Source organism: Mesoplodon bidens (genome assembly GCF_964165515.1).
Source record: "Mesoplodon bidens genome assembly, chromosome: 1".
NCBI classification, from domain to species: domain Eukaryota; kingdom Metazoa; phylum Chordata; class Mammalia; order Artiodactyla; family Ziphiidae; genus Mesoplodon; species Mesoplodon bidens.
The window spans coordinates 39848521-39876442 of NC_138176.1; the positions used below are offsets into that span (position 1 = coordinate 39848521).

A 27922-nucleotide genomic window follows, 5' to 3' on the forward strand; every position below is an offset into this window, starting at 1 on the left:
TTTTACATTTGGTAGTGTATATATGTCCATGTACTCTCTCACTTCGTCCCAGCTTACCCTTCCCCCTCCCTGTGTCCTCAAGTCCTTTCTCTACATCTGTGTTTTTATTCCTGTCCTGCCCCTAGGTTCTTCATAACCTTTAAAAAAATTTTTTTTTTAGATTCCATATATATGTGTTAGCATACGGTATTTATTTTTCTCTTTCTGACTTACTTCACTCTGTATGACAGACTCTAGGTCCATCCACCTCACTACAGGTAACTCAATTTCGTTTCTTTTTATGGCTGCGTAATATTCCACTACAGTAGGTTCTTGTTGTTTATCTATTTTATATATAGTGTGTATATGTTAATCTCAAACTCCTGATTTATCCCTCCCCCCACCCTTTCCCCTTTGTAAGTTTGTTTTCTCTGTGCGTCTGTTTCTGTTTCGTAAATAAGTTCATTTGTTTCATTTGTTTTTTTAGATTCTACATAGAAGTGATATATTGTCTTTCTCTGTCTGACTTCACTTAATATGACAATCTCTCAGTCCATCCATGTTGTCAAAAGTTACAGCTCTATGTACATGTATAGGTGAAAAGTCTGTCCATGTTCATGAAATTGTATTGAGGAAAAGATGTAAGGGTATACACATTGTTTTATTGTGCTTCACAAATAGTGCTTTTTTTTTTTTAAACAAATTGAAGGTTTGTGGCAACCCTGCATTGTCAGATGATGGTTAGCATTTTTAGCAACAAAGTATTTTTTAAGGTATGTACATTGTTTTTTTAGACATAATGCTGTTATATACTCAATAGACTACAGTACAGTGTAAACATAACTTTTATGTGTACTAGGAAACCAAAACATTTGTGTGACTTGCTCTACTGAGAGATTTGCTTTATTGCAGTGGTCTGGAACCAAACGCACAATATCTCCAAGGTATGCCTGCATAGCACAGGTGCCAAAAGCAAATGAGATCAAACCTAAAAAAAACCATTTATCATGTGAGTAAAAATAAAACCACCTTCGTGAACACTGGCGTGGATTTTACACTGTTAATACTAACACCGCATAAGGGTCTCATTACCGAAACACTAAACTGGGAGTATATTTTTGTGATTGTCTAATATTTACTGTTATAAATCTGCTTGAGAACAATTTAGATAAAAGCTTGTTTGCTTTGAGATATAGTTTCTGTGAATGTTAGTGCTGCTGTGGAATGCATCAAGGACACAGGTTTGTGAATCATGACAGCTCAGTTTTAAAACTAGAGTCAAACATTGAAATAATTACCGACATGCAAGATTTGGAGCTGAGAATAGAACACAGTGGAGTATGTATGCCTCGCTGTCCTGAAGATACATAGCTTCCAGAAATTCTAAGAACGACCAAGATACTCAAACAGGGGATGGTAATATATCATCCAGTAAACAAAGTCCTTTGCAGACATGTCTGAGGGAGATGAGCATTGTCTACCGGGCCACAGTCATAGCCTTGTGAAGAGTACCAGTTAGGGTTCCATTGCAGGCAGTCAACTCTAGCTGACCTAAGCAATAAAGGATTTATTTGAAGGATATGAGGAGCTCTTAAGATTAGAGGGAAGCTGAAGAACTGGACTTAGGTTAGGTAGGAACTCTGAAAGCTCCAGAAGTTTTTTTAACAGGAATTGCTTAAGAATCTTGCTTTTATTCCTCTACTGGATTAAATGAACTCCAGATGTTTATCTTTAAATTGCCCCATTCAGGATTCAAAATCCTGGAAGTGTGCAAAGCCAGGTCAAAAATCACCTCCTGGCAGTTCTGGAGCTTTGAGAGAATGACCCTTCAGGAACTCCTTTGGCTTAAATGGTTTGAGAGCAAAAGTACACTTGACCCTTGAATGACACAGGTTTGAACTGCATTGGTCCACTTATCCTCAGACTTTTTTCAGTAGTAAATACCACAGTACTACACAGTCTGCAGTTGGTTGAATCTGCAGGTTCAGAACCACGGATACAAGGAACTGTGGATATGGAGGACCGACTGTAAGTTATTCGGGGAGTTTTGACTGTGAAGAGAGTTGGCACCCCTAACCCCTCCATTGTTCAAGGGCCAAGTGTATCTGGATTTACTGGTCAACTGCAAAAGGAGAGTGGGGTTTCATCCAAAGAAAATTGAGTATTGTGGAGAATGTGGCTAGACAAGAAAGTGGTAAATGACCAGCTGGTCACACGAGGCCAGTACTGCCAAGGGCAGTATTATGACTCCGGTGGGCATGCTGGACATATGAGCAATATACATTATAGTTTGTGTGGACAGGCCTTTAGGGACTGTTTGGTCCAGTCCCATAAGCTTTACCACTTGATGATGGATTGCTACTTGGCATGCCCAACTCTGCAGCCAGGTGATCACTTTTTAACTTGTAATTTATGTTGTTCCAGATAGTAGGTGTAAAACAGAACAGTGGAGACTGAAGTATAACATAGGTTTTTGTTTTATTTCCAGGAAGTACAAGCCCATTCCTCTGATAGGCAGTTAGCGTGAAGGGCTGATCATTGCCATTTCTCTTAGAGTCTAGTTAGGCTGAGTCTGGGCTGTAGCTTTAACAAGATTGAGTAGACCAGGCTTAGCCCAACCCCTACCCTCTTAGGCAGTTGCCTTTTGATCTTGGCAGTATTTGAGCTGGGAGGGGTTTGGGTGCGGGTTCAGATGTTTGCGGTTCTTCTCTATATTCAGTTCTGACAGGGTTCTGGAATCCAGTCACCATGAGAATGCACAAGACTTTGAGCCCCTCTTCTGCCATTTTCTCTGAAAAATCCAGGGAAGAGGACTTGTCTAGCCTAGCAGTTTGTTTTTAAAAGTGTTTCCAGATTTCAATCACTATTGTCTGAGTGTTGGCTGAATTCTCCACATGCCTGCAAAGTCTCTCCATCCAAGGCAGGCCTGCTCTTGCACATACTGTATCCATTCTCAGGAGTACCCTGGTATAAAAAAAAGTACCAAGGCTCTCTGCTCATTTCGGAAGGGCTTATTTCTGCCTGGAAGTCAGTTAATGAAGAAGTCCTTGCATCCACTGTTCTTTGCTAGTCTCCTGGAAAAGTATTATTTTTATTTTGTCTGGCCTTTTCTTGTTACTATATGGAAGTGGAAGTCTTTTGCATCCTTCTGCATTCTAGCAGAAGAAATTGTGCAGGGATTTATTATAAGTCATGTAAAGTTCATTTTCAGGCTTTATAAGTTTCAGTCCCAGTTGTGGAACTCCATGTTAGAGAGTGCGCTAGAGAGTGCATGCACAGTGTAGCCTTGGGCAAAATCTCTTTACTTTCATGGGCATCTGTTCCCTTATCTGTAAATAGAAATCATAATGTGTACCTTCTGTTATTGTTTTAAGAAACATATGAAAATGCCTTGGAAACTAGCAAGTGAATATGTCTGCAGGTCATCACGTCCTTAGAGTCGTCATCTCACATTTTTGGGCTTCCATTTCCTTATCTGTGCAATAATGGAAATGCTGAAATAGACATGCTTTAAGTTACCATCCCAGTTTTCACTAAACAGCACACTGATCCAACAGTGGCCGTGTTGATAGACATTTTGGGGCCTTAGCAATACTGACCTGATCATCAGGACTTCTAAACCAGGTGACTCTCTTAGCTACTGATGGGTGTCAGCCTTGGTAAATGGACTTGTTTTTGTTTTTTTTAAATTGGAGTCTTCAAGAATGGAGCCTTTTTTCTTTTTTCTTTTTTTTGGCTGCATTGGGTCTTCGTTGCTGTGCACAGGCTTTCTCTAGTTGCGGCAAGTGGAGGCTACTATTCGTTGTGGTGCGCGGCCTTCTCATTGTGGTGGCTTCTCTTGTTGAGGAGTACGGGCTCTAGGCACACGGGCTTCAGTGGTTGCAGCACAGGGGCTCAGTAGTTGCAGAGCATGGGATTCAGTAGTTGTGGCATGTGGGCTCAATAGTTGCATCACATGGGCTCTAGAGCGCAGGTTCAGTAGTTATGGTGCACGGGCTTAGTTGCTCCGTGGCCTGTGGGATCTTCCCAGACCAGGGACTGAACCCATGTCCCCTGCATTGGCAGGCGGATTCTTAACCACTGTGCCCCCAGGGAAGTCCCTGGACTTGTTTTAATAGGCATAAGTTATGAAACATGCCATTAGGTAAAGTCATAGACACTTCCAGGTACTTAGTGTTTTTGTTTATTAAATGAGTTTCTTTGGCTCTTTTGAAGCTGTAAGCTTTTTCGTTGGTTGTTTACTTTGAATGTCCAAAGATCTGCTACTTTATATAATTTTTTTTTGTAATTTGAAGATAGGATTGGGGTACAACCTCTTTAGTGGTTGATGGAATTAATTTCTTCCATAAATGTAGGTTCTTCTTGGTGAATACAGTTATAGACGCCAGTCTTTTAACTAGTTTAAAAGACCAGATCAATATTGGAGTTGTTTGCATGGAAGTAGGCCATTATTTTTTAAACCTGTGCTGAGCTGAACTTTACCTTTGAACTATTTATGGAAAACAGTCTTATGCAATAAATATAATCAAGATTTTTCTTTACCCATAAGTGTGTTTAATACATTACAGTATGTAAGAGCTTTCACAAACATTTTAGTAAAACAGGTGCAGAGCAGGTTTGAGTTTCTGAAACAAGCCCAACCCTATTTAAGAACTTTTCCAAAATACAGTATGTATTATTGCTGCCAACAGTTACAAATACGTTATGACATTTAAAAAGCTGTGCCCCTCTGTCGCTTATGTATTTGAAGGTAATAAAACTGTATTACTTTTTAAAACATTCTATAATTTAGATTTCTTACTGATTGAGACTGGTCTTTCCTGCAGTTAATCCAAATGAGGAAATCTATGGAAAAGCTAATGGCTTGGCGGGTAGGGGAGGTTACTTCCGTTACTAAAGATAAGCCATTGAAGAAATACAAGACTTACCTACGAAAGGCTTGTTTCTCAGTTTGTCAAGAGTTCTTTGCGTCATCACTCTTTCCTAGCCCCGTAAAAAAGTATTTTATTTTGTCTAGGTTTTTATCAGACTAAAATGTCCAAGCTCATCATTGATCCATTTATTTTTTAGTAATAATTTCAATAAAATTACAATATAAGCAAAAAAAAATAGGCACCTTTGGAGTATTATATTAGTGAATTGCTTGTATACATCACTTTAATCATTTGGTGAATATGTATGATGAGTGGCCCAATAATAGCTAATATTGACCAAAGAATTAAATGAATGCTAGGGAGAAGAAAAAATTACTGGTTATTCTTTAAATATTTATATAGTTAATTCTTGATCATTTGTGCATTATTGGTAGTGGGATATACGTAAATAATAGAAACCTGTATCATTCAAAATCTCAAAGGCAAAAGCTGCACTGTGTTCTATCAAACCTTTACACATTGTTGACTGCTCTGGTGCTCATCTAATTTCCTGATTACTTAACCTATCAGGAAAGTATATTCAAGATCCATGCTAGACCTAAAAGTCAGGTTAATAGGAGGAAGATGAGGAAAATAGAAAGATGAACTTGCTGTTCTCAAATCACTAAGATTTGTTTCTTCTTGCAGGGAAGATGGATTGGAAAGGAATCTTGTGGCCTGATATAAATGCTGATAGATTTGTAAGTCCACCGTTATCTGAATGAATGATTTACATATGCCCTTTGCACTGCCCTGTGCGGTATGGCATACTCCCTCAGCACCACTTGTATCTTTATGTACTTACACATTCCCTGCTCTGCTTTGTCCAGGTGCCAGCAAGTAAGGATCTGGGGAGAAAGAGGAAGTGGTAACAAGTGGCACCTTTGAGCTGGCTATCACACCAGTTTTGTTTGGAGTGAGGACAGGAACAAAAATTTGCATGAAGCCTTCAGGACAGAAGAGAGGGAGAGGCCAGGGACTGAAGGAGGGAAAAAGCCCCAAAGCTGCAGGCCTGTCTGAAGGCCACTGAAAGTGTGGGTGGAAACAGGTATCCTTTCTGCCTACACCAGTAGCAACTGCTGAGGTGAGTGGAGGTGTGGGAGTTGTGGAAGAAGCACAACTACTTCTAACCCTGCTGGTGAAACTCTGTGGAGGCACTTTTTTTTTTTTTTTTTAAAGGATAATCTATTTTCTGTATCAAAGCCAGTAGTTTGTGTTTTGTTTGTTTGTTTGTTTGTTTTGTGGTACGCGGGCCTCTCACTGTTGTGGCCTCTCCCGTTGCGGAGCACAGGCTCCGGACGCGCAGGCCCAGCGGCCATGGCTCACGGGCCCAGCCGCTCCGTGGCATGTGGGATCTTCCCAGACCGGGGCACGAACCCGTATCCCCTGCATCGGCAGGCGGACTCCCAACCACTGCGCCACCAGGGAAGCCCTGTGGAGGCACTTTGAAGAAAAGGGAACAATAAGTTAGGACAAATTTTAAAAGTTTGTCAGATCCCAATGCACTGAAATCCTGGGGTGAGGTCCCTGAGGAACTGTAGTGCTTGGCTGAAACCACGTGTCATTCACATGGAGAGCACAGTTTAAAAGATGACAGGAACAAGGGTAAACAGCCTCTTAATGATGGCCTGAAAGAGAGCTGCTGTTTCTCTCCAGTTATACAAAGTCACAAGGGCTTCAACCAACAGATGTCAATGCACACTTGATACGAGATGCAGAAAAGACTCAGCCTTCATTTTGAGAAATTTATTAAAATAAGAACAAGCATCAGTTGTACATAGAAATAATCATTTGCACTAAGTGGTACTCAAGCAGAAGAGCAGTTTTAAATATATTTTAAAAATCATAAAATAACATTGGTTAAGGCACCTACATCTTGTCTCATGTTTTCAATAAATATGCTTTTTTTAAAAAAGGCAGTAGTGAGGACCTCTGATTAAATGAATATAGGCACTGTGCTATTAAAGATAGTCATACTTTGCTGTGGCCACTGTGATTTATTCTCAAAAGAACTTTCATTAGCTTGGTTTAGCATTTAAAAAAACAGTATGAAAAAAAAATGTTTTCTCTTTCCAGTCTTAAGTCTCTTCCAGAGAGACCTGTGTACAAAAGGTACTATTTCTTCATATATTCCTTAGTAAAAAGGAATTATACAGAAGGTTCAAGATTGCCTCCCAGAAAGTAAAGCCATCAGAGGTTGAATGTTTCAGAACAGCATGAGTCTTTGGGAAAGTATTTTTTTCAACTGCAGTAAAATCAGCTGGGTATAGGAAACTCCGGACCTTACAGCATCCAAGAAGTGCCCTCTGTTCAAGGAGTTTTGTTAAGCAGTTGAGGGAAACCAGGTCCAGCTCCTGTGTTGTACAGGGTAGACAAAGCACCAGCCTGGGAGTCAAGTGGCCTGGGTGCTCGTTCAGTGCCACCAGTACTTCCAAAATGCCAATTTGGCACTTTTGTTACAGTACTCATTAGTTTATGAAGCCTGTGCTTGTGCATCGTCTTAGTTTGGTCACCTGTAAGATGAAAAGGTTGGAGCTTCTTGCATTTTTGTCCGGTTCCAGCAGCTCGCTAGTCTGATGGTCTGAATTGTTTTTGGTCACAGCTGATGCCACTGCAGGTAATAGGCGCAGCCTCTCCATAGACACAATGACCACAGCAAAGAGGAGAAAAATTAACTCTCCACAACATTGCCAGATTGTTTGAGGCCTAGGTGCAAATCTTTTCATCAAAGCCCTGTACGCTATATAATTAAAAGACACCGTTTAACTGGAGTTACGTTATTCACAGAAAAATATTAAGATTTCTCTTATTAGATAATATAACTTCCATGGCAGAACTAGGTTGCATAGACCTCTGAGATTAACTTCACATTTTCACACATTTGGTTTCTCCAGTCAGGTCATAGTTCAGCACCTAAGATACTGGGCAGTAAGGCTGGATACAGGCACGAGGGAAATACTAGCAAGAATCTTGACATGAGCCACTCCTCATTTGGGGTGAGATTTTCTTTCTTTCTTTTTTTTTTTTTTGTCAGCTGTATAGAAGGGGCTGCCCATCTCATTTCCTTTACTACTGGTATATGACATGGGAGAATGCAGGTTGGCAAGACTTAAGCTGGGAGACATGCTTTACTTTTTGGCAAGTAAACTAGACACATGGTCAAAGCTTTACGAAATCTGGGACCTACTGCTCAGATATGGTAGAAAATACAACTAATTTCATTCTGAAATGATAATATTGCTTTTACCTGCTAAGGTTTGGTCTTCAGTTTTACTTTATATATATACACACACACACGTGTGTGTGTGTGTGTGTGTGTGTGTGTATATGTTGACTTTATAGAGAACATTTTTACCTCATTATAAAACATTAACTTTAAAGTCAGTCATTGAGAAGCAGTTGGATACAAAGCATCTAATCACAAAAATAGAAAAAGAAATCACAGAGCACTTCAGAAAGAAACTCTGGTGCTGAAGGGCATTTAGTTGTTCTTCTCCAGGGACCTGTAATAATCTGTCAGGACTTTCCATGCTTTGGGGGCCATGAAGCCATCTGGGGGATTCTCTCCTTCCCGGGCCAGCTTCCTCATACGAGTTCCTGAGATGAAGTCAAACTCATTGTGCCTGTCACAGGGTAGCAACAAAGAACTCAGCATAGGTAAGTAACATCTACCTTTAAGATCCCAGGAGTAGGATGGGTTCTGAGACCACATTTTTTCTTTCTGTAAAATGCTGCATCTTCTAAAATAAGCAATTCACTAAATCTTCAGTAAAGGAACAGGCAGAAGAAAGGGAAATCATGGCAGCTACCCATTCAGTACTGTGTACCTACTCACTTCATGGGAAGCGTCTTCTATGAGTTCCGCCTACTTGCGTGAGCTCTGAGCGTGGTGCGTGCTCTATAAATGCTCATTGAAAGCTTTTTCTGTGTTTACTTCCTTTCACATAATGTGCCAGGCACTCACTGCATGCTCAAGGAATGTATGTTAAAAAAGAAATATTTATGGACCATCTACTATATGCAAGGGGCTGTGCTACAACTTTAGGGGGCACGAAATGTGCAAGACCAGGTCTTAGCTTTCAAGGGACTCTCATTCCGATTAGGAGCATGTGGAGACGCACTGGGGAGCTCTCCAAAATTTTGCCTCATCATTCCAGCTGTACAGATGTTGATTTAAAGAATTTTCCTCTGGGGCTTCCCTGGTGGCGCAGTGGTTGAGAGTCCACCTGCCGATGCAGGGGACGTGGGTTCGTGCCCCGGTCCGGGAAGATCCCACATGCCACGGAGCGGCTGGGCCCGTGAGCCATGGCCGCTGAGCCTGCGCATCCGGAGCCTGTGCTCCGCAACGGGAGAGGCCACAACAGTGAGAGGCCCGCGTACCGCAAAAAGAAAAGAAAAGAAAAAAATAAGAATTTTCCTCTGAAAACCTACCTTGCTGGATCATAGAAGTCCATGGCTTTTTTGGCTTTGTTGTAGGCAGCCACTCGGAATGGAATGATTTCCACAGAGGTGAGGCCAGGGGCCATGGTCAAGACCTTGGCCCCATGAGTAGGTTCATACAGGTCTTTCTTGGTCTCAGGGTGGGGCATTCCTGCAGGGTCCCGGCCCACAATGTAGAAATTGGCCCCTGCAACCATCCGGGACCTGCAATGCCATTGGACCTAGGAAACATCACATAAAGGACATGCTGGTCATCACTGGCCAATCCTGTGGGGTCCCTGTTTATGGAGACACCCCTTTATTCTGCTTTAAAAGTAATTCAGCGATGTGGGTCAACGAATAATTGCAAGGAGGTCAATGAGGTGTCCAAGACTCCTGCTCTTGTCATCTTTTTGGTTATATTGGGTAGGATATAGGAGCTTTAAAGATAAGAATCCTCCCTCTTAGACCATGAATTTATATTTCCGAATCTCTCCAGACTAACAGACCAGTAACACTCAGATCTTACTGTTCCACAGAACTATGTGGATTTTACTTTCCAGCTCCTCCCTATTCAAAATAAATCACTGTTTAAGGGAAATTGCAAACTCCAATATCTCTTACCATCTGACTGCCAGTAATGAGCAAATTAACCTTCATATGCAGACATTGATTCCATTTCGACACAGCACTGGGATTTCAAAATAAGTTGCCCTCTTTAGAGCTCAGATAGAAATATAAAGGATGGGGAAGAGAACCAGGGGCCTGGAAGTTTGATCTGGTTGAAGAGAATTAATTCATTAAACTCAGTTTGGAGCATTCCAAAGGGATGGGACCTTTTCAATTCATCATAGTTCCTGTAAACTTGTTGAAATCCACTACACTGGTGGTGCAGTGGGACAAAGAAAGTCTCTGTTTGATAGGCTCAGTGTGTTATGATGAAAGGGAGACATTAAGGTTTTAAAGACATCTTCTCCCTTCTAATATCGCTCACCGAGCATGGTGAATCACTTAAGAGAAACTGGAACTGCTGAAATACTGGGCTAGATACATCTTGCCCTTTAACCCAGGTAAGCTGTATCAAACACCTCGTTCACATAACAACTTCCACAGTCTCAAAGGCAGTGTGTGACAGGTTTGATTTGGTGTTCCTAGCATTTTCACAAATACTATATGGAAACATAATTAAGTTGGATAAAGTAAAGAGACCAGAAGATTTTAGAATCTGCTCGTGAAGAAGAATCCCAGAAACTCACTGGCTCTTCTAAGTAAAATTAGATGCTGTACTCCTGAGTCCTATAGCCCAGCCCAGGGAGCTGCTCACCTCTGTGGGGCCAGCATACAGCATGGGAGATGGGAAGATGGCCATGATGGTGGATTTGGCATCTAGAACCTCCTCCTCGAGCACAGCTGTGTGCTGCTTCATCCGCCAGTCCAGGGGCACATCGTCATCCTTGGTCCAGCCCCCGAGGGGGTGCAGCAGGAGGACCGGGTGCTTGTAGCCTCTCTGCAGGAGCCGGCGGCGGGTGTCCTGCATCAGCAGAGCATGGCCGTTGTGCACAGGATTGCGCAACTGGAATGCGAACACTGCGTCTGGGAAAGGAAAGCAGAAACACCAAGGTCAAAGGCATGCACTGTCTGCAAGAACAGAAAGGAAAAGATGCAGCTGTGTTTATTGTTCATTGAACTTGTTACATCCACTTGCTTTTAAGGCCGGCTGGAGAATCCACCTTGATCTTTAGGGGTGTTACTCCAAAGGTACCAACCAGTGCCAGACTGCTTAGACAGGAATAGGACACAAAGGTTGGAAGCCCTAAAGGGAGAGCCTGACTCAGAAATTAACACATTTCTTGCCAGGACCTTTCCTACAAACCAAGGCTCAGGCAGGGGCCAGTATTAATCAGTCCTCTTGCACCCTGCTCCAGCCTCATTTCCCTGGAAAGTGAATATTGATAAGGAATGTTTTCTGGGGTCTGTGCAAAAGTTTAACAATTTAAAGATATAAAAATATTTCTCCTTACTTTAGGGAAATCTTCAAAACTACTCCAATTAGTGATGAACTCCTGAGAGCCTTAATTTTTCTTTCTGGTTATGAAATAAATTAATATATATCCATCATAGAAAACTTAGAAAATACAGAAAAGCCCAAAATAGAATTTAAAAATCATCCATCATCCTATCATTACATCTTTCTCTCTCTTTTTCAAAATATGTAAAGTGAAAATCTTCCCTTCCCCTTGGTCCCGCTTTACCCCTAGAGGTAGCCGCTGCCATCTGCAGTTTGGTGCGCATGCTGCCAGAGATTTCTGCTATACACAGAAGTAGGTTTGAGTTTTTAAAGCAATTATTACATTTTATTTTGTTTTCCAAAATTATTCTATACATACCGTTCTGCAGTTTGCTTTTTTTACTTAATAGATATATTTTGGGTATCTTTCTGGGTCAGTGCATATTTTTAACTACTGCATAATATTGCAGTAGTTCAACTTTATAACGTGTTTCCATATCAACAGACATATCAATAGAAGATGATAATAGTTTTCAGCTTTTCAAAACTATAAACATGCTGTTTCCTGATAATCCTTAATTCTGTAAGCAGAGGAGGGTTAGGAGTATTAACAAATGCCGTAGAGCCAGGCTACGTACCAGCATTCATTTCTTTACATTTCTGTTTGAGCTCCAGAGGTGTCAGGCGGTATTGGTCCAATCCATCATTCCACCGTATTCTCTCCAGCACCTGAAGGTCACCACCAACCAGCCAATCCCCACTTTCCATCACCATCTAGAAAGACCGTTTATTAAAGTTGTTAGTGATTAATACTGTTTTCCATTTTATCTAAAATTTTTTCTTCTGAACCAATCTTGGCTTACTTGAAGAACTGCCTTCAGTTCTTCAACATTTCAAGCACAGTATTTATCAAACTTGTTGGTCTCTCAAATCCTTTATTACTCTTAAAAATTATTGAGGACCTGCAAAGAGCTTTTGTTTATATTGGTTATATCTATAATTTTCTGTATTAGAAATTAAAACTTAATTCCCTTAAAAATATTTATTGACTTAAAACTAACAATAATAAGTCTATTAAATATTAACATAAAAATTTTATTTTTTACTGAAAAATATTTTCCTAAAACATAAGAGAAAAATGGCATTTTTTACATGTTTGCAAATCTCTTCATTATCTGACTTAATAGAAGGCAGCTGGATTCTCGTATCTACTTTTGCATTTATTCTGTGACAATATGTTATTTTGGCTGAAATATGTAAAGAAAATTCAACTACAGATAGGTTGTTGGAAAAGGGAAGAGTATCTGAATAGCCTTTTTCTATCATGTGGATATTCTTCTTTGATATAAAAGATTAAATAACCTAATTTAAAAATCAGCAACTTTAACAGACATTTCTCCAAATATGATGTACAAATGGCCAACCCAACAGGGATATGAAAAGATGTTCAACATCACTCATCACTGGAGAAATGCAACCTCACACCCATTAGGATGGCTACTATCAAAAACAGAAAATAACAAGTGTGGGCAAGGATGTGGAGAACCCCCTTGTGTACTGTTGGTGGGACTATAAAATGGTGCAACAGTATGGAGTTTTTTCAAAAAATTAAAAATACAACTACCACATGACCCAATAATCCAATTTCTGGGTATATATCCGAAAGAATTAAAAGCAATGTCTCACAGAGATTTGCACAACCATATTCATAGCAGCACTATTCACAATAGCTAAAAGGTGTAAGCAACCCAAATATCTATTGAAAGATGAATGGATGAACAATGAATGTGAATGATATACATACAATGGAATATTATTCAGCCTTCACAACAAAGGAAATCCAGCCAGAGACTACAAGGGGGATGAAACTTGAAGACATTATGCTAAGTGAAAAAGCCATTCACAAAAAGATAAATACTGTATTTTTCCACTTACATGGGTATCTAAAGTAGTCAACTTCATAGAAAATAGAATGGTTGATACCAGGGTCTGGGGAAGGGAAAGAGTTGTTTAATAGGTATGGAGTTTCAGATTTTCAAGATGAAAAAGTTTTGGAGATCTGTTTCACAACAATGTAAATATACTTAACACTACTGAATAGTACACTTAAAAATGGATAAGATGGTAATTTTTATGTTACATGTTTTTTACCTAAATAAGTAAATAGATAGATGGTAGATAGATAGATGATAGACAGATGACAAGACTCATTTTTCACTGAGGTCACTATAAATACTCTACTTTTCGATACCCAGTCTCAGTTGAAAAAGTGACTTCAGGAAAGGGTGGGTAAGGAACAGAACATGGAGACTTTTAGAAAGAACCATCTATACGTTGTCCCACACTTTAGATGGCCCAACTCTGGCGTCTTCAATTGTGCCCCTTCTGTCAGGGCAAGGAAACCCTGGTGGGCAGGCCCACCTGGAGTCTGCATTTACTCTCCACCATGAGATGTGTACCTGGGACATTCAGCCTGGGGTGCCCACAGGCAGACCCAGAGGGCCTCCACGGCATGGGGCAAGGCCAAGCATAGAAAGAGAAGGAAGGGTTGGCTGCAGGCCAAGAGCCAACTGTCCACACACTACCATGTTCTGGTACAGAACCAAGAAGCCTAAATTTGAACCTGGCCTTCCAGATTGTGATGAAGGCATATTGCCAAAGTAGAAAGATAAAACATATTTAAGTTTATTAGTTAGATAAGTAACTTTTAGATATGGTATCGGGCTTCAGCTCCTATTGTTACCCTGGGTCGCACAAATATTAGGTGTGAACCTGGTGTGAAGAATGGTCAAAGTAATGAAAAAGAAAAGCCTGACAGTGTTTGATGAAAGGAGAGGGTTGGCACTTTCCTTGACAAGGATGGATGGAAGGGGCCCCAGGCCTGACAACACACATATGGGTAATGCATTGCCACCTACTTTGTGACATCTAACCATGGTTTTTATGTTGTACATCTGAAACTTATACATTGTTATGTGTTCTTCTTATCTCAACCTGAACAAAGAAAAACATGACAACCTTTTGTTTTTTCTATAAGCTTAAATATGTTCCATATGACGCTGCAGTGCCACAAGTCACGACTGAGAGCAGGTATCTCTCCTCAGTCATTGAGACAAACATTGCAGAACGTCTTACTTCTCAGTCAAATCATAGTTGTGCAGTCATTCCCCTGATCAAATTCCATAACTGCCTTTTGCAGTGTCCAAGGACAGGGTAGCCAGCCTGTAATGTCAGCAGAAAAGAGGGAGGCAAGAAAAGGGGAGAGAAAGCTGATTGATTTATGACACCAATTCAGAAGACATCAAGGTGGTGATGGTATACCCCTGGTTCAATTTCCTGTCACGGCCAGATGTTGGAGTTTACAATGACTTGCATTCCAGAGGTTTTCAGGGAATGGGAGGTTGGGCTAGAGCCAGGGCTCTCAACAGAGGGCAATTTTGCCTCTCCTGGCGACGTCTGACACTATCTGAAGACAACTGTGATCATCACAACTGGAGTGGGGAAGGGTGTGTTATTGGCATCTAGTGACTAGAGGCCAGGAATGCTTCTCAATATCCTACATTGCACAGGACAGCCCCCGAAACAAAGGAAACCCTGGGTAGAGAAAGGGTGATTTGCAAGGGATTTGCTTGTTTTTTCATGGCCCCCCTTCTAAACTCTGTGCTCAGGAAAATCACTTAACAAGAATATTGTCAAATACCCATACCTAGACATTTACTTTCTCCTCATTGCTTAAACTGCAGATAAAATTTTGAAAGAGTTACCCCAAATCCCTGGGCATGCAGTAACTCATTCTGGGCACAAGGGGTCCACCGTACATTGTTCTATTGGCAAAGGCAATATTGAACCTGTTTCATTCACCATCCAGCCTAAAAATATATCTGGAGAACAATGCTGAAACTATGCTTTTGGCATTTCTGGGATCAGGAGGGACAGAGAGCATCTCTGTCCCCAAGGTGGCTCAACTGTCCCCAGAACTGTGGTCCAGCTATCAGGAAGGGAGGTCCAGTGGCTCTAATTTCCCATAAGTCCCCATTTCCTTCCAAGCCTCCTGCCAAAGGCAGGTGTGGGACCACAGCTAGAGTTTGCAGAACTGGACACACGTGTGAGGAACAGGCTTTAAGTGAGTCTAGTGAAGCAGTGAAAGAGGAACGGGGCTTGGAATCACAGACAACAGGAATGCAAAAAGGAGAGAGGGTGAGCTCAAACACTAGGATGAAGACTAAGAAAGCTATGGTGAACAGGCTGAAAGAGGGCAAGGAAAGGAAGAGTGGAAATAAACAACCTAGAGAGGAAGAGGGAACGTGCACATCAGAAGGAGAGGAGCTGCTGAGGGTGGGAAGGTGGAACAAAGAAAGTGAGGAGGCAGGGGTGGAAGGAACAGTGACCTAGGCTGAGGGACCAGCACATGCAAAAGTGTGACAGAGGATGATATAGTGACCAGCCGAGATGCTGGAGGGGAATATCTTGGGCGGTGGTGGTTAGAGGTGGTAAGGTGAAGTCATAGCTTTATGTGAGCTCCCAAATAAAGCCTGAACGGTCCACTCTAGCTGAAGAATTGGAGAGGGGCTTCGAGGGGAGTAGGGCAAGAGACAGGGAAGAAATTAAGTGCCCTGGACCAAGTTGCAACAGAAGTGAACAACTTCAAGCAATACCTAGGAGGCAGAACTGTTAGGACTTGGTGATTGAATGGACAAGGGAGAAGAAAGAAGGAAGAATGACATCCAGTGTGGTTTATATGTACAATGGAATATTAGTCATAAGAATGAAATAATGCCATTTGCAGCAACATGGATGGACCTAGAGATGATCCTACTAAGTGAAGTAAGAGAGAGAAAGACAAGTATCATATGATATCACTTGTATGTGGAATCTTTTAAAAAAGGTACAAATGAACTTATTCACAAAACAGAAAGACTCACAGACTTAGAAAATAACCTTATGGTTACCAAAGGACAAAGGTGGCAAGGGGAGGGGTAATTTAGGAGATTGGGATTAACACATACACACTGCTATATATAAAATAGATAATCAACAAGGACCTACTGTATAGTACAGGGAACTCTACTCAATACTCTGTAATAACCTATATGGGAAAATAATATGAAAAAGAATAGATATATGTATAACTGAATCACTTTGCTGTACACCTGAAACTAACACAACATTGCACATCGACTATACTCCAATATAAAATAAACATTTTTTTAAAAAAGAAATAATGCCATTTGCAGCAACATGGATGGACCCAGAGATCATCATACTAAGTGAAGTAAGTCAGAGAAAGACATGATATCACTCATTTGTGGAATCTAAAAAATAACACAAATGAACTTATTTACAAAACAGAAACAGACTCACAGACATAGAAAACAAACTTATGGTTACCAAAGGGGAAGTGGGGGGGAGCGATAAATTAGGAGTATGGGATTAACAGAAACACACTACTGTATATAAAGTAGATAAACAACAAGGATTTACTGTATAGCACAGGGAACTATATTCAACATCTTGTAATAACCTATAATGGAAAAGAATACACACACAGGTATAACTGAATCACTTTGCTGTACACCTGAAACTAACACAATATTATAAATCAAGTATACTTCAATTTAAAAAATAATACTTTGAAAATAACATAGAAAATATATATTTTTTCATAATGCCACGAGATGTACACTCAAAACTGAGGAAATTCATTATGGAAAATAAATGTTGATCTTATGATAAAAAAAGAAAAGAAAAAAAGAATGATATCTAGGTTTTGGACATGGGCCACTGTTTGGATGGCGGAGCTGTTCACAGAGGTGAGGGACACTGGGGAGGGGACAAGGCTGGGGTGAAGTTGCCCATGTTGAGTGCGAGATGCTTGCAGGATATATCCAGGTGGAGCCACACAAGAAACAGCTGCGGATAATTATCTAATGCCACAGTTCTCAACCTTCACAGTACATTAAAATCACAGGGAGCTTCAAAACCCACAACACCCAGAACTGAGCCCAAGCCAATTAAATCAAAGTCTGTGAGGGAGAGATCCGGTCATGGGTAATTTTTAAAGCTCCCCAGGTGATTCTGTTGCTCCAACTAACGATGTGGTCTCCATTGAAGGGCTAAAGGATATAGAAACTCTCATTCCTATCCTTCACTGGGAAGGCATACTCTGTTCTCTTGGTTTCTACATCTGTAAAATGGGAGTAATGATTCTTAGGTGCTTCACAGGAACATCATGAGAAATAATTACCATTTGAAAAAGCTTTGAGATCCATGGAGGAAAGGCAACGGGGCTCCACTAAGCATTATTTTTACAAGTTTCACCCGCTCCTCTCCTCATGCTCACATCTGTGGCACGTCACGTGGTTCCATTTAGTGAAAGAGAGGGTTGGGAGGATTTGAGTGGAAGGTCAGGGTAACTGCAGTGAGGGGCTATGCAACAGAGGCAGACCGTTTTCTCGGTGACTCTGACCATTTTCCATGCAAATATAACTCCCAGCGCCACATGGAAACACAAGAAGGCCCATAATTACTTTTGGAAGGAATTACTGTTGAAAGGTTTGGGGTTCTAAAACCAAAAAACCATGTTTAAGTTTTACTGTGAATTTCAAGGTGCTAAAAAATGTCCAGTGAAGACAGTTCCTTTCCCATAAACACACCTTCAGTGCCCCAGGTGTAGCTTATACAGGGTGAGTGGTTTTCTCTCTGGTTATCCATGGCCCATTTCTCACCATTAGCTCACTGGGAATGTTTACAGAGTCCTTCTAATGACCTAATGCTACAGAGTCACTGACTATATTTTCAAGAACACAAATCACACCACCACTCTCCCTGCCATCTAAAAAATTCTGACCTCCAACTGCCAGCACATGATGCAAGACCAGATAAAAATAATTGCTTAAGAGCTTCCTTCGAATTTTTTTTTTTCTTTTAGTGCTAACCATGTATATGTGGATGTCAGCCCCAAAGAGTGGAAACATTTGAGCTGGCATGAAGAAAGGCCACTATTCTTTAGGTCACTGAGTGCAGATAAGAGCCCAAACCTAAAGGATTATGATCAGAAAAGGAATGAGACAAAGATATTATTAAGGCTCAGAACACAATTCCTCAAATAGCTATTGTCCAGTAATTTCAAGGCCTGTCTCCCAGCCTCTTGGAGAGAAAATGTTCAGATGGCTCTGAGCTTATCTGCAGGGTGGCTAGTTGTGTCCAATAGATGAAAAGCTGCTTTGCTCCCCCACTGACCTCTTGTGTTCCACCAGGGGACTTGCAAAAGCCCCTCCCTACTTTGCAACATTTCACAACTGAAAAAAACAAAACCAAACCAAAGGGAAGTTTGTCTGACAGATTTGAACAGGTTTATTCAAATATCCATTGTGTACAGTCACAGAGCTGGAAGAGATCTCAGAGTTGCTGAGTCTGGCCCCCTCCTTTTATAAATGAAGAAACTGAGGACAAGAGAGAGGACGTGCCTTGTCCAACCACAAGGCTTTTTAGAGTCTCCTGGGTCTCAGATTGTTCTCTATTACCTTTGAACCTTCTGAAAGTTAGTTACTCCAGCTAGGGAATCACTAGTATATGTCTTTTTAAATTTCAACCCTAATGCTCTAATCTCCAATAAGGGATAGCTTTTGCATTCAATTTCACATATTTTTCTTTATGGGAAATGAACCGCACCCAGCAATTCCACTCCCTGCAATCCCACCCCATCACCAACAACAATTAGAAGCTGTGAAGGAGGTTGAGGAGTTTTAGTCTATTTTGCCGTTAGGCAGATTGACTCCAAAATAATCCTAATCAGATGAACACATTTTTCAACCTGAAAAATATCCACTGATGAAAATGTGGTATTTTCCCTCTGGAAACTCTGCTGCTATCTGTGTTTTTTGTTTATTGAAACGTCACCCACCACCCCCCTCTGCACAACAGCCACAGAGCATGAACTTGCAGTCTCTTTCCAGAGGTTAGTTGGATCCATTCTGTATGAAGAAATTGACTTCCCTTGTGAATTTCAAGATGGACAGGGCTGCAAGCTCTGGCTGTGGTTTTGTGCATAGCACAGCTATGATTCTGGTTCTCCCCTCATGATGTTAGACTAAATTATCTCCCCAGTCCAGTTGTTTCCCATTTAGCTGAGGGAGTCACAGCCATCACAGGATCTAAGGGCTCAAGAGACCGTTTAGACCAGCCCTCCAACGGAAAGTCATTTCCTTGCCCTATCTAAAAACATGTCCCCAGGCAAAGCTTGCAGGACCTCCCTTAGAAACGCATTCTTCCACCTAACCCCAGTTTTTCTAAGTCCTTCGCAAAGGAATTAAAAAGAATTATTTTTATCCTGAGTTGAAAGAAAGACCTTCCAAAGCTTATGCCACTTACTTTGATGTAGGGGTGTTTTGCACAGGTTGTGCCCCACACATGGGAACAATGCTCCTCTTTTCTGTGTTCGTAGAATTCAGGGTCTCGTAAGATAGCCACCTTCCGTCCTCCGTGTGTCAGGACAAACTCGCTGCACCCTTCCAGCCGTGTCTTATCGTCCGCAGAGACGGGCAGCACGAGGGGGATGCTCATGTTGATCACTCCGTCTGTGGAAAGAGCCATTTGATGCATGAGTGTGGGATACAAGGTGTGGGCTCCTTTAAAGAGGACTCAAACGGGGCTTCCCTGGTGGCGCAGTGGTTGAGAGTCCGCCTGCCGATGAAGGGGACATGGGTTCGTGCCCCGGTCCGGGAAGATCCCACATGCCACGGAGCGGCTGGGCCCGTGAGCCATAGCCGCTGAGCCGGTGCGTCCGGAGCCTGTGCTCCGCAACGGGAGAGGCCACGACAGTGAGAGGCCCGCGTACCGCAAAAAAAAAAAAAAAAGGGACTGAAACGTGCACAATGTCTCTTCCAGACATTTCCTGCAAAAGGCATTAAGACCTAACTCAAACATGGTTATGTTGGCTGCACTAGTTTCTCTAGCGTCAATCCTTTGAGAAGAGGCTTCTCAAAGATGGAGACTTCCGGGTAAGATGGCGAAAGAGTAAGACGCGGAGATCACCTTCCTCCCCACGGATACACCATAAATACAGCTACACGTGGAACAACTCCTACAGAACACCTACTGAACGCTGGCAGAAGACCCCAGACCTCCCAAAGGGCAAGAAACTCCCCGCATACCTGGGTAGGGCAAAGCGGAGAGATTCCCGCACAGAGGAGCGGTGCCGAGCGGCACTCACCAGCCCGAGAGGCTTGTCTGCTCGCCCGCCGGGACGGGCGGCGCTGGAAGCTGAGGCTCGGGCTTCGGTCAGAGCGCAGGGAGAGGACTGCGGCTGGCCGCGAGAACTCAGCCTGAAGGGGGCTAATGTGCCACAGCTAGCCGGGAGGGAGTCCGGGAAAACTCTGGAGCTGCCGAAGAGGCAAGAGACTTTTTCTTCCCTCTTGGTTTCCTGATGCGCGAGGAGAGGGGATTAAGAGCGCTGCTTAAAGGGGCTCCACAGACGGGCGCGAGTCGCGGCTGAAAGCGCGCAGCCAGGTGACGGGCGTGGGACTCTGGGGCTGCTGCTGCCGCCGCCAAGAAGCCTGTGTGCGAGCGCAGGTCACTGTCCACACCGCCCTTCCGGGAGCCTGTGCAGCCCGCCACTGCCGGGGTCCCGGGATCCAGGGGCGGCTTCCCTGGGAGAACGCACGGCGCGCCTCGGGCTGGTGCAACGTCACGCCGACCTCTGCCGCTGCAGGCTCGCCCCGCACTCCGTGCCCCTCCCTCCCGCCCAGCCTGAGTGAGCCAGAGTCCCCGAAGAGGCTGCTCCTTTAACCCTGTCCTGTCTGAGCGAAGAACAGACGCCCTCCGGCGACCTACACGTAGAGGCGGGGCCAAATCCAAAGCTGAGACCCGGGAGCTGTGAGAACAAAGAAGAGAAAGGGAAACCTCTCCCAGTAGCCTCAGAAGCAGCGGATTAAAGCTCCACAATCAACTTGATGTACCCTGCATCTGTGGAATACATGAATAGACAACAAATCATCCCAAATTGAGGAGCCAGGAGTCAGTGCTGTGTGTCTGAGGTGGGAGAGCCAACTTCAGGACACTGGTCCACAAGAGACCTCCCAGCTCCACATAATATCAAACGGCGAAAATCTTCCAGAGATCTCCATCTCAACACCAGCACCCAGCTTCACTCAACGACCAGCAAGCTACAGTGCTGGACACCCTATGCCAAACAACTAGCAAGACAGGAACACAACGCCACGCATTAGCAGAGAGGTGGCTTAAAATCATAAAAAGTCCGCAGACACCCCAAAACACACCACCAGACGTGGACCTGCCCACCAAAAAGACAAGATCCAGCCTCATCCACCAGAACACAGGCACTAGTCCCCTCCACCAGGAAGCCTACACAACCCACTAAACCAACCTTAGCCACTGGGGACAGACACCAAAAACAACGGGAACTACGAACCTGCAGCCTGCAAAAAGGAGACCCCAAACACAGTAACGTAAGCAAAATGAGAAGACAGAAAAACACACAGCAGGAGAAGGAGCAAGATAAAAACCCACCAGACCTAACAAATGAAGAGGTAATAGGCAGTCTACCTGAAAAAGAATTCAGAATAATGATGGTAAAGATGATCCAAGATTCTATTTCCCAGATTCAAAATCTTGGAAATAGAATAGACAAAATGCAAGAAACAGTTAACAAGGACCTAGAAGAACTAAAGATGAATCAAGCATCGATTAAAAACACAATAAATGAAATGAAAAATACTCTAGATGGGATCAATAGCAGAATAACTGAGGCAGAAGAACGGATAAGTGAGGTGGAAGATAAAATAGTGGAAATAACTGCTGCAGAGCAAAATAAAGAAAAAAGAATGAAAAGAACAAAGGACAGTCTCAGAGACCTCTGGGACAACATTAAACGCACCAACATTCGAATTATAGTGGTTCCAGAAGAAGAAGAGAAAAAGAAAGGGACTGAGAAAATATTTGAAGAGATTATAGTTGAAAACTTCCCTAATATGGGAAAGGAAAGAGTTAATCAAGTCCAGGAGGCACAGAGAGTCCCATACAGAATAAATCCAAGGAGAAATACGCCAAGACACATATTAATCAAACTGTCAAAAATTAAACACAAAGAAATCATATTAAAAGCAGCAAGGCAAAAACAACAAATAACACACAAGGGAATCCCCGTCAGGATAACAGCTGATCTCTCAGAAGAAACTCTACAAGCCAGAAGGGAGTGGCAGGACATAATTAAAGTGATGAAGGAGAAAAACCTGCAACCAAGATTACTCTACCCAGCAAGGATCTCATACAGATTTGATGGAGAAATTAAAACGTTTACAGACAAGCAAAAGCTGAGAGAGTTCAGCACCACCAAACCAGCTTTACAACAAATGCTAAAGGAACTTCTCTAGGCAAGAAACACAACAGAAGGAAAAGACCTACAATAATGAACCCAAAACAATTAAGAAAATGGGAATAGGAACATACATATCGATAATTACCTTAAATGTAAATGGACTAAATGCTCCCACCAAAAGACACAGATTGGCTGAATGGATACAAAAACAAAACATATATATGCTGTCTACAAGAGACCCACTTCAGACCTAGAGACACATACAGACTGAAAGTAAGGGGATGGAAAAAGATATTCCATGCAAATGGAAACCAAAAGAAAGCTGGAGTAGCAATTCTCATATCAGACAAAATAGACTTTAAAATAAAGACTACTAGAAGAGACAAAGAAGGACACTACATAATGATCAAGGGATCGATCCAAGAAGAAGATATAACAATTGTAAATATTTATGCACCCAACATAGGAGCACCTCAATACATAAGGCAAATACTAACAGCCATAAAAGGAGAAATCGACAGTAACACAATCATAGTAGGGGACTTTAACACCCCACTTTCACCAATGGACAGATCATCCAAAATGAAAAGAAATAAGGAAACACAAGTTTTAAATGATACATTAAACAAGATGGACTTAATTGATATTTATAGGACATTCCATCCAAAAACAACAGAATACACATTTTTCTCAAGTGCTCATGGAACATTCTCCAGGATAGATCATATCTTGGGTCACAAATCAAGCCTTGGTAAATTTAAGAAAATTGAAATTGTATCAAGTATCTTTTCCGACCACAATGCTATGAGACTAGATATCAATTACAGGAAAAGAGCTGTAAAAAATACAAACACATGGAGGCTAAACAATACACTACTTAATAACGAAGTGATCACTGAAGAAATCAAAGAGGAAATTTAAAAATACCTAGAAACAAATGACAATGGAGATACGACGACCCAAACCTATGGGATGCAGCAAAAGCAGTTCTAAGAGGAAAGTTTATAGCAATACAATCCCACCTGAAGAAACAGGAAACATCTCGAATAAACAACCTAACCTTGCACCTAAAGCAATTAGAGAAAGAAGAACAAAAACATCCCAAAGTTAGCAGAAGGAAAGAAATCATAAAAATCAGATCAGAAATAAATGAAAAAGAAATGAAGGAAACGATAGCAAAGATCAATAAAACTAAAAGCTGGTTCTTTGAGAAGATAAACAAAATTGATAAACCATTAGCCAGACTCATCAAGAAAAAAAGGGAGAAGACTCAAATCAATAGAATTAGAAATGAAAAAGGAGAAGTAACAACTGACACTGCAGAAATACAAAAGATCATGAGAGATTACTATAAGCAACTCTATGCCAATAAAATGGACAACCTGGAAGAAATGGACAAATTCTTAGAAATGCACAACCTGCCAAGACTGAATCAGGAAGAAATAGAAAATATGAATAGACCAATCACAAGCACTGAAATTGAAACTGTGATAAAAAATCTTCCAACAAACAAAAGCCCAGGACCAGATGGCTTCACAGGCGAATTCTATCAAGCATTTAGAGAAGAGCTAACACCTATCCTTCTCAAACTCTTCCAAAATATAGCAGAGGGAGGAACACCCCCAAACTCATTCTACGAGGCCACCATCACCTTGATACCAAAACCAGACAAGGATGTCACAAAGAAAGAAAACTACAGGCCAATATCACCGATGAACATAGATGCAAAAATCCTCAACAAAATACTAGCAAACAGAATCCAACAGCACATTAAAAGGATCATACACCATGATCAAGTGGGGTTTATTCCAGGAATGCAAGGATTCTTCAATATACGCAAATCAATCAACGTGATACACCATATTAACAAATTGAAGGAGAAAAACCATATGATCATCTCAATAGATGCAGAGAAAGCTTTCGACAAAATTCAACACCCATTTATGATAAAAACCCTGCAGAAAGTAGGCATAGAGGGAACTTTCCTCAACATAATAAATGCCATATATGACAAACCCACAGCCAGCATCGTCCTCAATGGTGAAAAACTGAAACCATTTCCACTAAGATCAGGAACAAGACAAGGTTGCCCACTCTCACCACCCTTATTCAACATAGTTTTGGAAGTTTTAGCCACAGCAATCAGAGAAGAAAAGGAAATAAAAGGAATCCAAATCAGAAAAGAAGAAGTAAAGCTGTCACTGTTTGCAGATGACATGATACTATACATAGAGAATCCTAAAGATGCTACCAGAAAACTACTAGAGCTAATCAAGGAATTTGGTAAAGTTGCAGGATACAAAATTAATGCACAGAAATCTCTGGCATTCCTATATACTAATGATGAAAACTCTGAAAGTGAAATCAAGGAAACACTCCCATTTACCACTGCAACAAAAAGAATAAAATATCTAGGAATAAACCTACCTAAGGAGACAAAAGACCTGTATGCAGAAAATTATAAGACACTGATGAAAGAAATTAAAGATGATACAAATAGATGGAGAGATGTACCATGTTCTTGGATTGGAAGAATCAACATTGTGAAAATGACTCTACTACCCAAAGCAATCTACAGATTCAATGCAATCCCTATCAAACTACCACTGGCATTTTTCACAGAATTAGAACAAAAAATTTCACAATTTGTATGGAAACACAAAAGACCCCGAATAGCCAAAGCAATCTTGAGAACGAAAAATGGAGCTGGAGGAATCAGACTCCCTGACTTCAGACTATACTACAAAGCTACAGTAATCAAGACAGTATGGTACTGGCACAAAACCAGAAAGATAGATCAATGGAACAAGATAGAAAGCCCAGAGATAAACCCACGGACATATGGTCACCTTATCTTTGATAAAGGAGGCAGGAATGTACAGTGGAGAAAGGACAGTCTCTTCAATAAGTGGTGCTGGGAAAACTGGACAGGGAGATGTAAAAGTATGAGATTAGATCACTCCCTATCACCATACACAAAAATAAGCTCAAAATGGATTAAAGACCTAAATGTAAGGCCAGAAACTATCAAACTCTTAGAGGAAAACATAGGCAGAACACTCTATGACATAAATCACAGCAAGATCCTTTTGGACCCACCTCCTAGAAAAATGGAAATAAAAACAAAGATAAACAAATGGGACCTAATGAAACTTCAAAGCTTTTGCACAGCAAAGGAAACCATAAACAAGACCAAAAGACAACCCTCAGAATGGGAGAAAATATTTGCAAATGAAGCAACTGACAAAGGATTAATCTCCAAAATTTATAAGCAGCTCATGCAGCTCAATAACAAAAAAACAAACAACCCAATCCAAAAATGGGCAGAAGACCTAAATAGACATTTCTCCACAGAAGATATACAGACTGCCAACAAACACATGAAAGGATGCTCAACATCTTTACTCATTAGAGAAATGCAAATCAAAACTACAATGAGATATCATCTCACACCAGTCAAAATGGCCATCATCAAAAAATCTAGAAACAATAAATGCTGGAGAGGGTGTGGAGGAAAGGAAACACTCTTGCACTGCTGGTGGGAATGTGAATTGGTAGAGCCACTATGGAGAACGGTATGGAGGTTCCTTAAAAAACTACAAATAGAACTACCATATGACCCAGCAATCCCACTACTGGGCATATACCCTGAGAAAACCATAATTCAAAAAGAGACATGTACCAAAATGTTCATAGCAGCCCTATTTACAATAGCCCGGAGATGGAAACAAGCTAAGTGTCCATCATCGGATGAATGGGTAAAGAAGATGTGGCACATATATACAATGGAATATTACTCAGCCATAAAAAGAAATGAAATTGAGCTATTTGTAATGAGGTTGATGGACCTAGAGTCTGTCATACAGAGTGAAGTAAGTCAGAAAGAGAAAGACAAATACTGTATGCTGACACATATATATGGAATTTAAGAAAAAAAAAATGTCATGAAGAACATAGGGGTAAGACAGGAATAAAGACACAGACCTACTAGAGAATGGACTTGATGATATGGGGAGGGGGAAGGGTAAGCTGTGACAAAGTGAAAGAGCGGCATGGACATATATACACTACCAAACGTAAGGTAGATATCTAGTGGGAAGCAGCCGCATAGCACAGGGAGATCAGCTCGGTGCTTTGTGACCGCCTGGAGAGGTGGGATAGGGAGGGTGGGAGGGAGACGCAAAAGGGAGGGGATATGGGAACATATGTATATGTATAACTGATTAAATTTGTTATAAAGCAAAAAAAAAAGAATATATATATGTATAACTGAATCACTTTGCTGTACAGCAGAAATTGACACAACATTGTAAATCAACTATACTTCAATAAAATAAAAAAATTTTTTTAAGTCAAAATAAAAAACAAAAGATGGAGCGTTTGTGAAAAACGGGCTGTTTCAAATTGTAGGGGTGGCTTCAGTAAGTGATTTGGAGGACCATGCCCGAGGGGGTGGCTCCCTTCTGAGTTCCCTTTTTAAAATTTGGTCCTGACCTCAACACACTAGGAAGCTTAAAGTCTTTAAAAATCCAACTAGATAAAATAAAGGTTGGCAATGCCCTGCATATCTGTGAATTCCACACCAGCAAATTCAACCACCTCGTGGATAGCAAACCTTATACAGGATCCACCTTTGGTTGAATCGTGGATGAGGAACCCGCAGATGCAGAGGTTGGACTGTGGGGCTGGAGCGTCCACAGATTTCGGTGTCTGCATTGGGTCCTGGAACCAACCCCCCTCAGATTGGGAGGGATGACTATGATTTCTTCGTGAAGCCAGATAACGTAAAAGAAATCACACAACTGTTTCTCCCCTTTTGTAATGGTGCCCTAACATTCTAGCAAATATGTCAGGCTTTCAGTTGTACTTACAGTGAGAAAATGGGGTCACAGAATTAAGTGTATAACATTAAAGAATATCAGGGAGATTTGGGGGGAGTTTCCAAGTTCAAGACTCAGAAGGGACTGAAAGGAAAGTGAGTAAAAACAACATTCAACTTGTTACCCAGTTTAAGCTTGTACTGCTTGCTGCTCCACCGGCCAATAAATGGAGAAATGAGTTGTTGGGAGAAGGAATAGCAACTTTATTTGGAAAGCCAGCAGACCGGGAAGACGGTAGACTCGTATCCCAAAGAACCACCTTCCCTGAATTCAGGCTTCTTTTATACTAAAAGGGGAGGGGATAAAATCAAACATTTTCTGGTTCCCGTCAGACTCCGAGGGGATGTTAATTTCTTCCTCCCTGCGGTCATTCACAGGTGGGCTTAGT

At 41.5% G+C, this 27922-nt stretch overlaps 1 protein-coding gene across 1 annotated transcript in view; it reads right to left on the reverse strand.

Annotated features, from left to right (window-relative positions):
* Positions 1-6629: 6629 nt before the first annotated feature.
* The window catches only part of PAPSS2 (3'-phosphoadenosine 5'-phosphosulfate synthase 2), an 85946-nt gene continuing 64653 nt past the window's right edge, over positions 6630-27922 (reverse strand). Inside the window, exons 8-12 of the mRNA XM_081223400.1 lie at positions 19690-19895; positions 11958-12093; positions 10636-10904; positions 9324-9553; positions 6630-8515 (exon numbers count right to left, since the gene is read on the reverse strand). Coding sequence (XP_081079526.1) covers positions 8374-8515; positions 9324-9553; positions 10636-10904; positions 11958-12093; positions 19690-19895 — 983 coding nt within the window. The 3' untranslated portion in view covers positions 6630-8373. The remainder of the gene's footprint in view (positions 8516-9323; positions 9554-10635; positions 10905-11957; positions 12094-19689; positions 19896-27922) is intronic.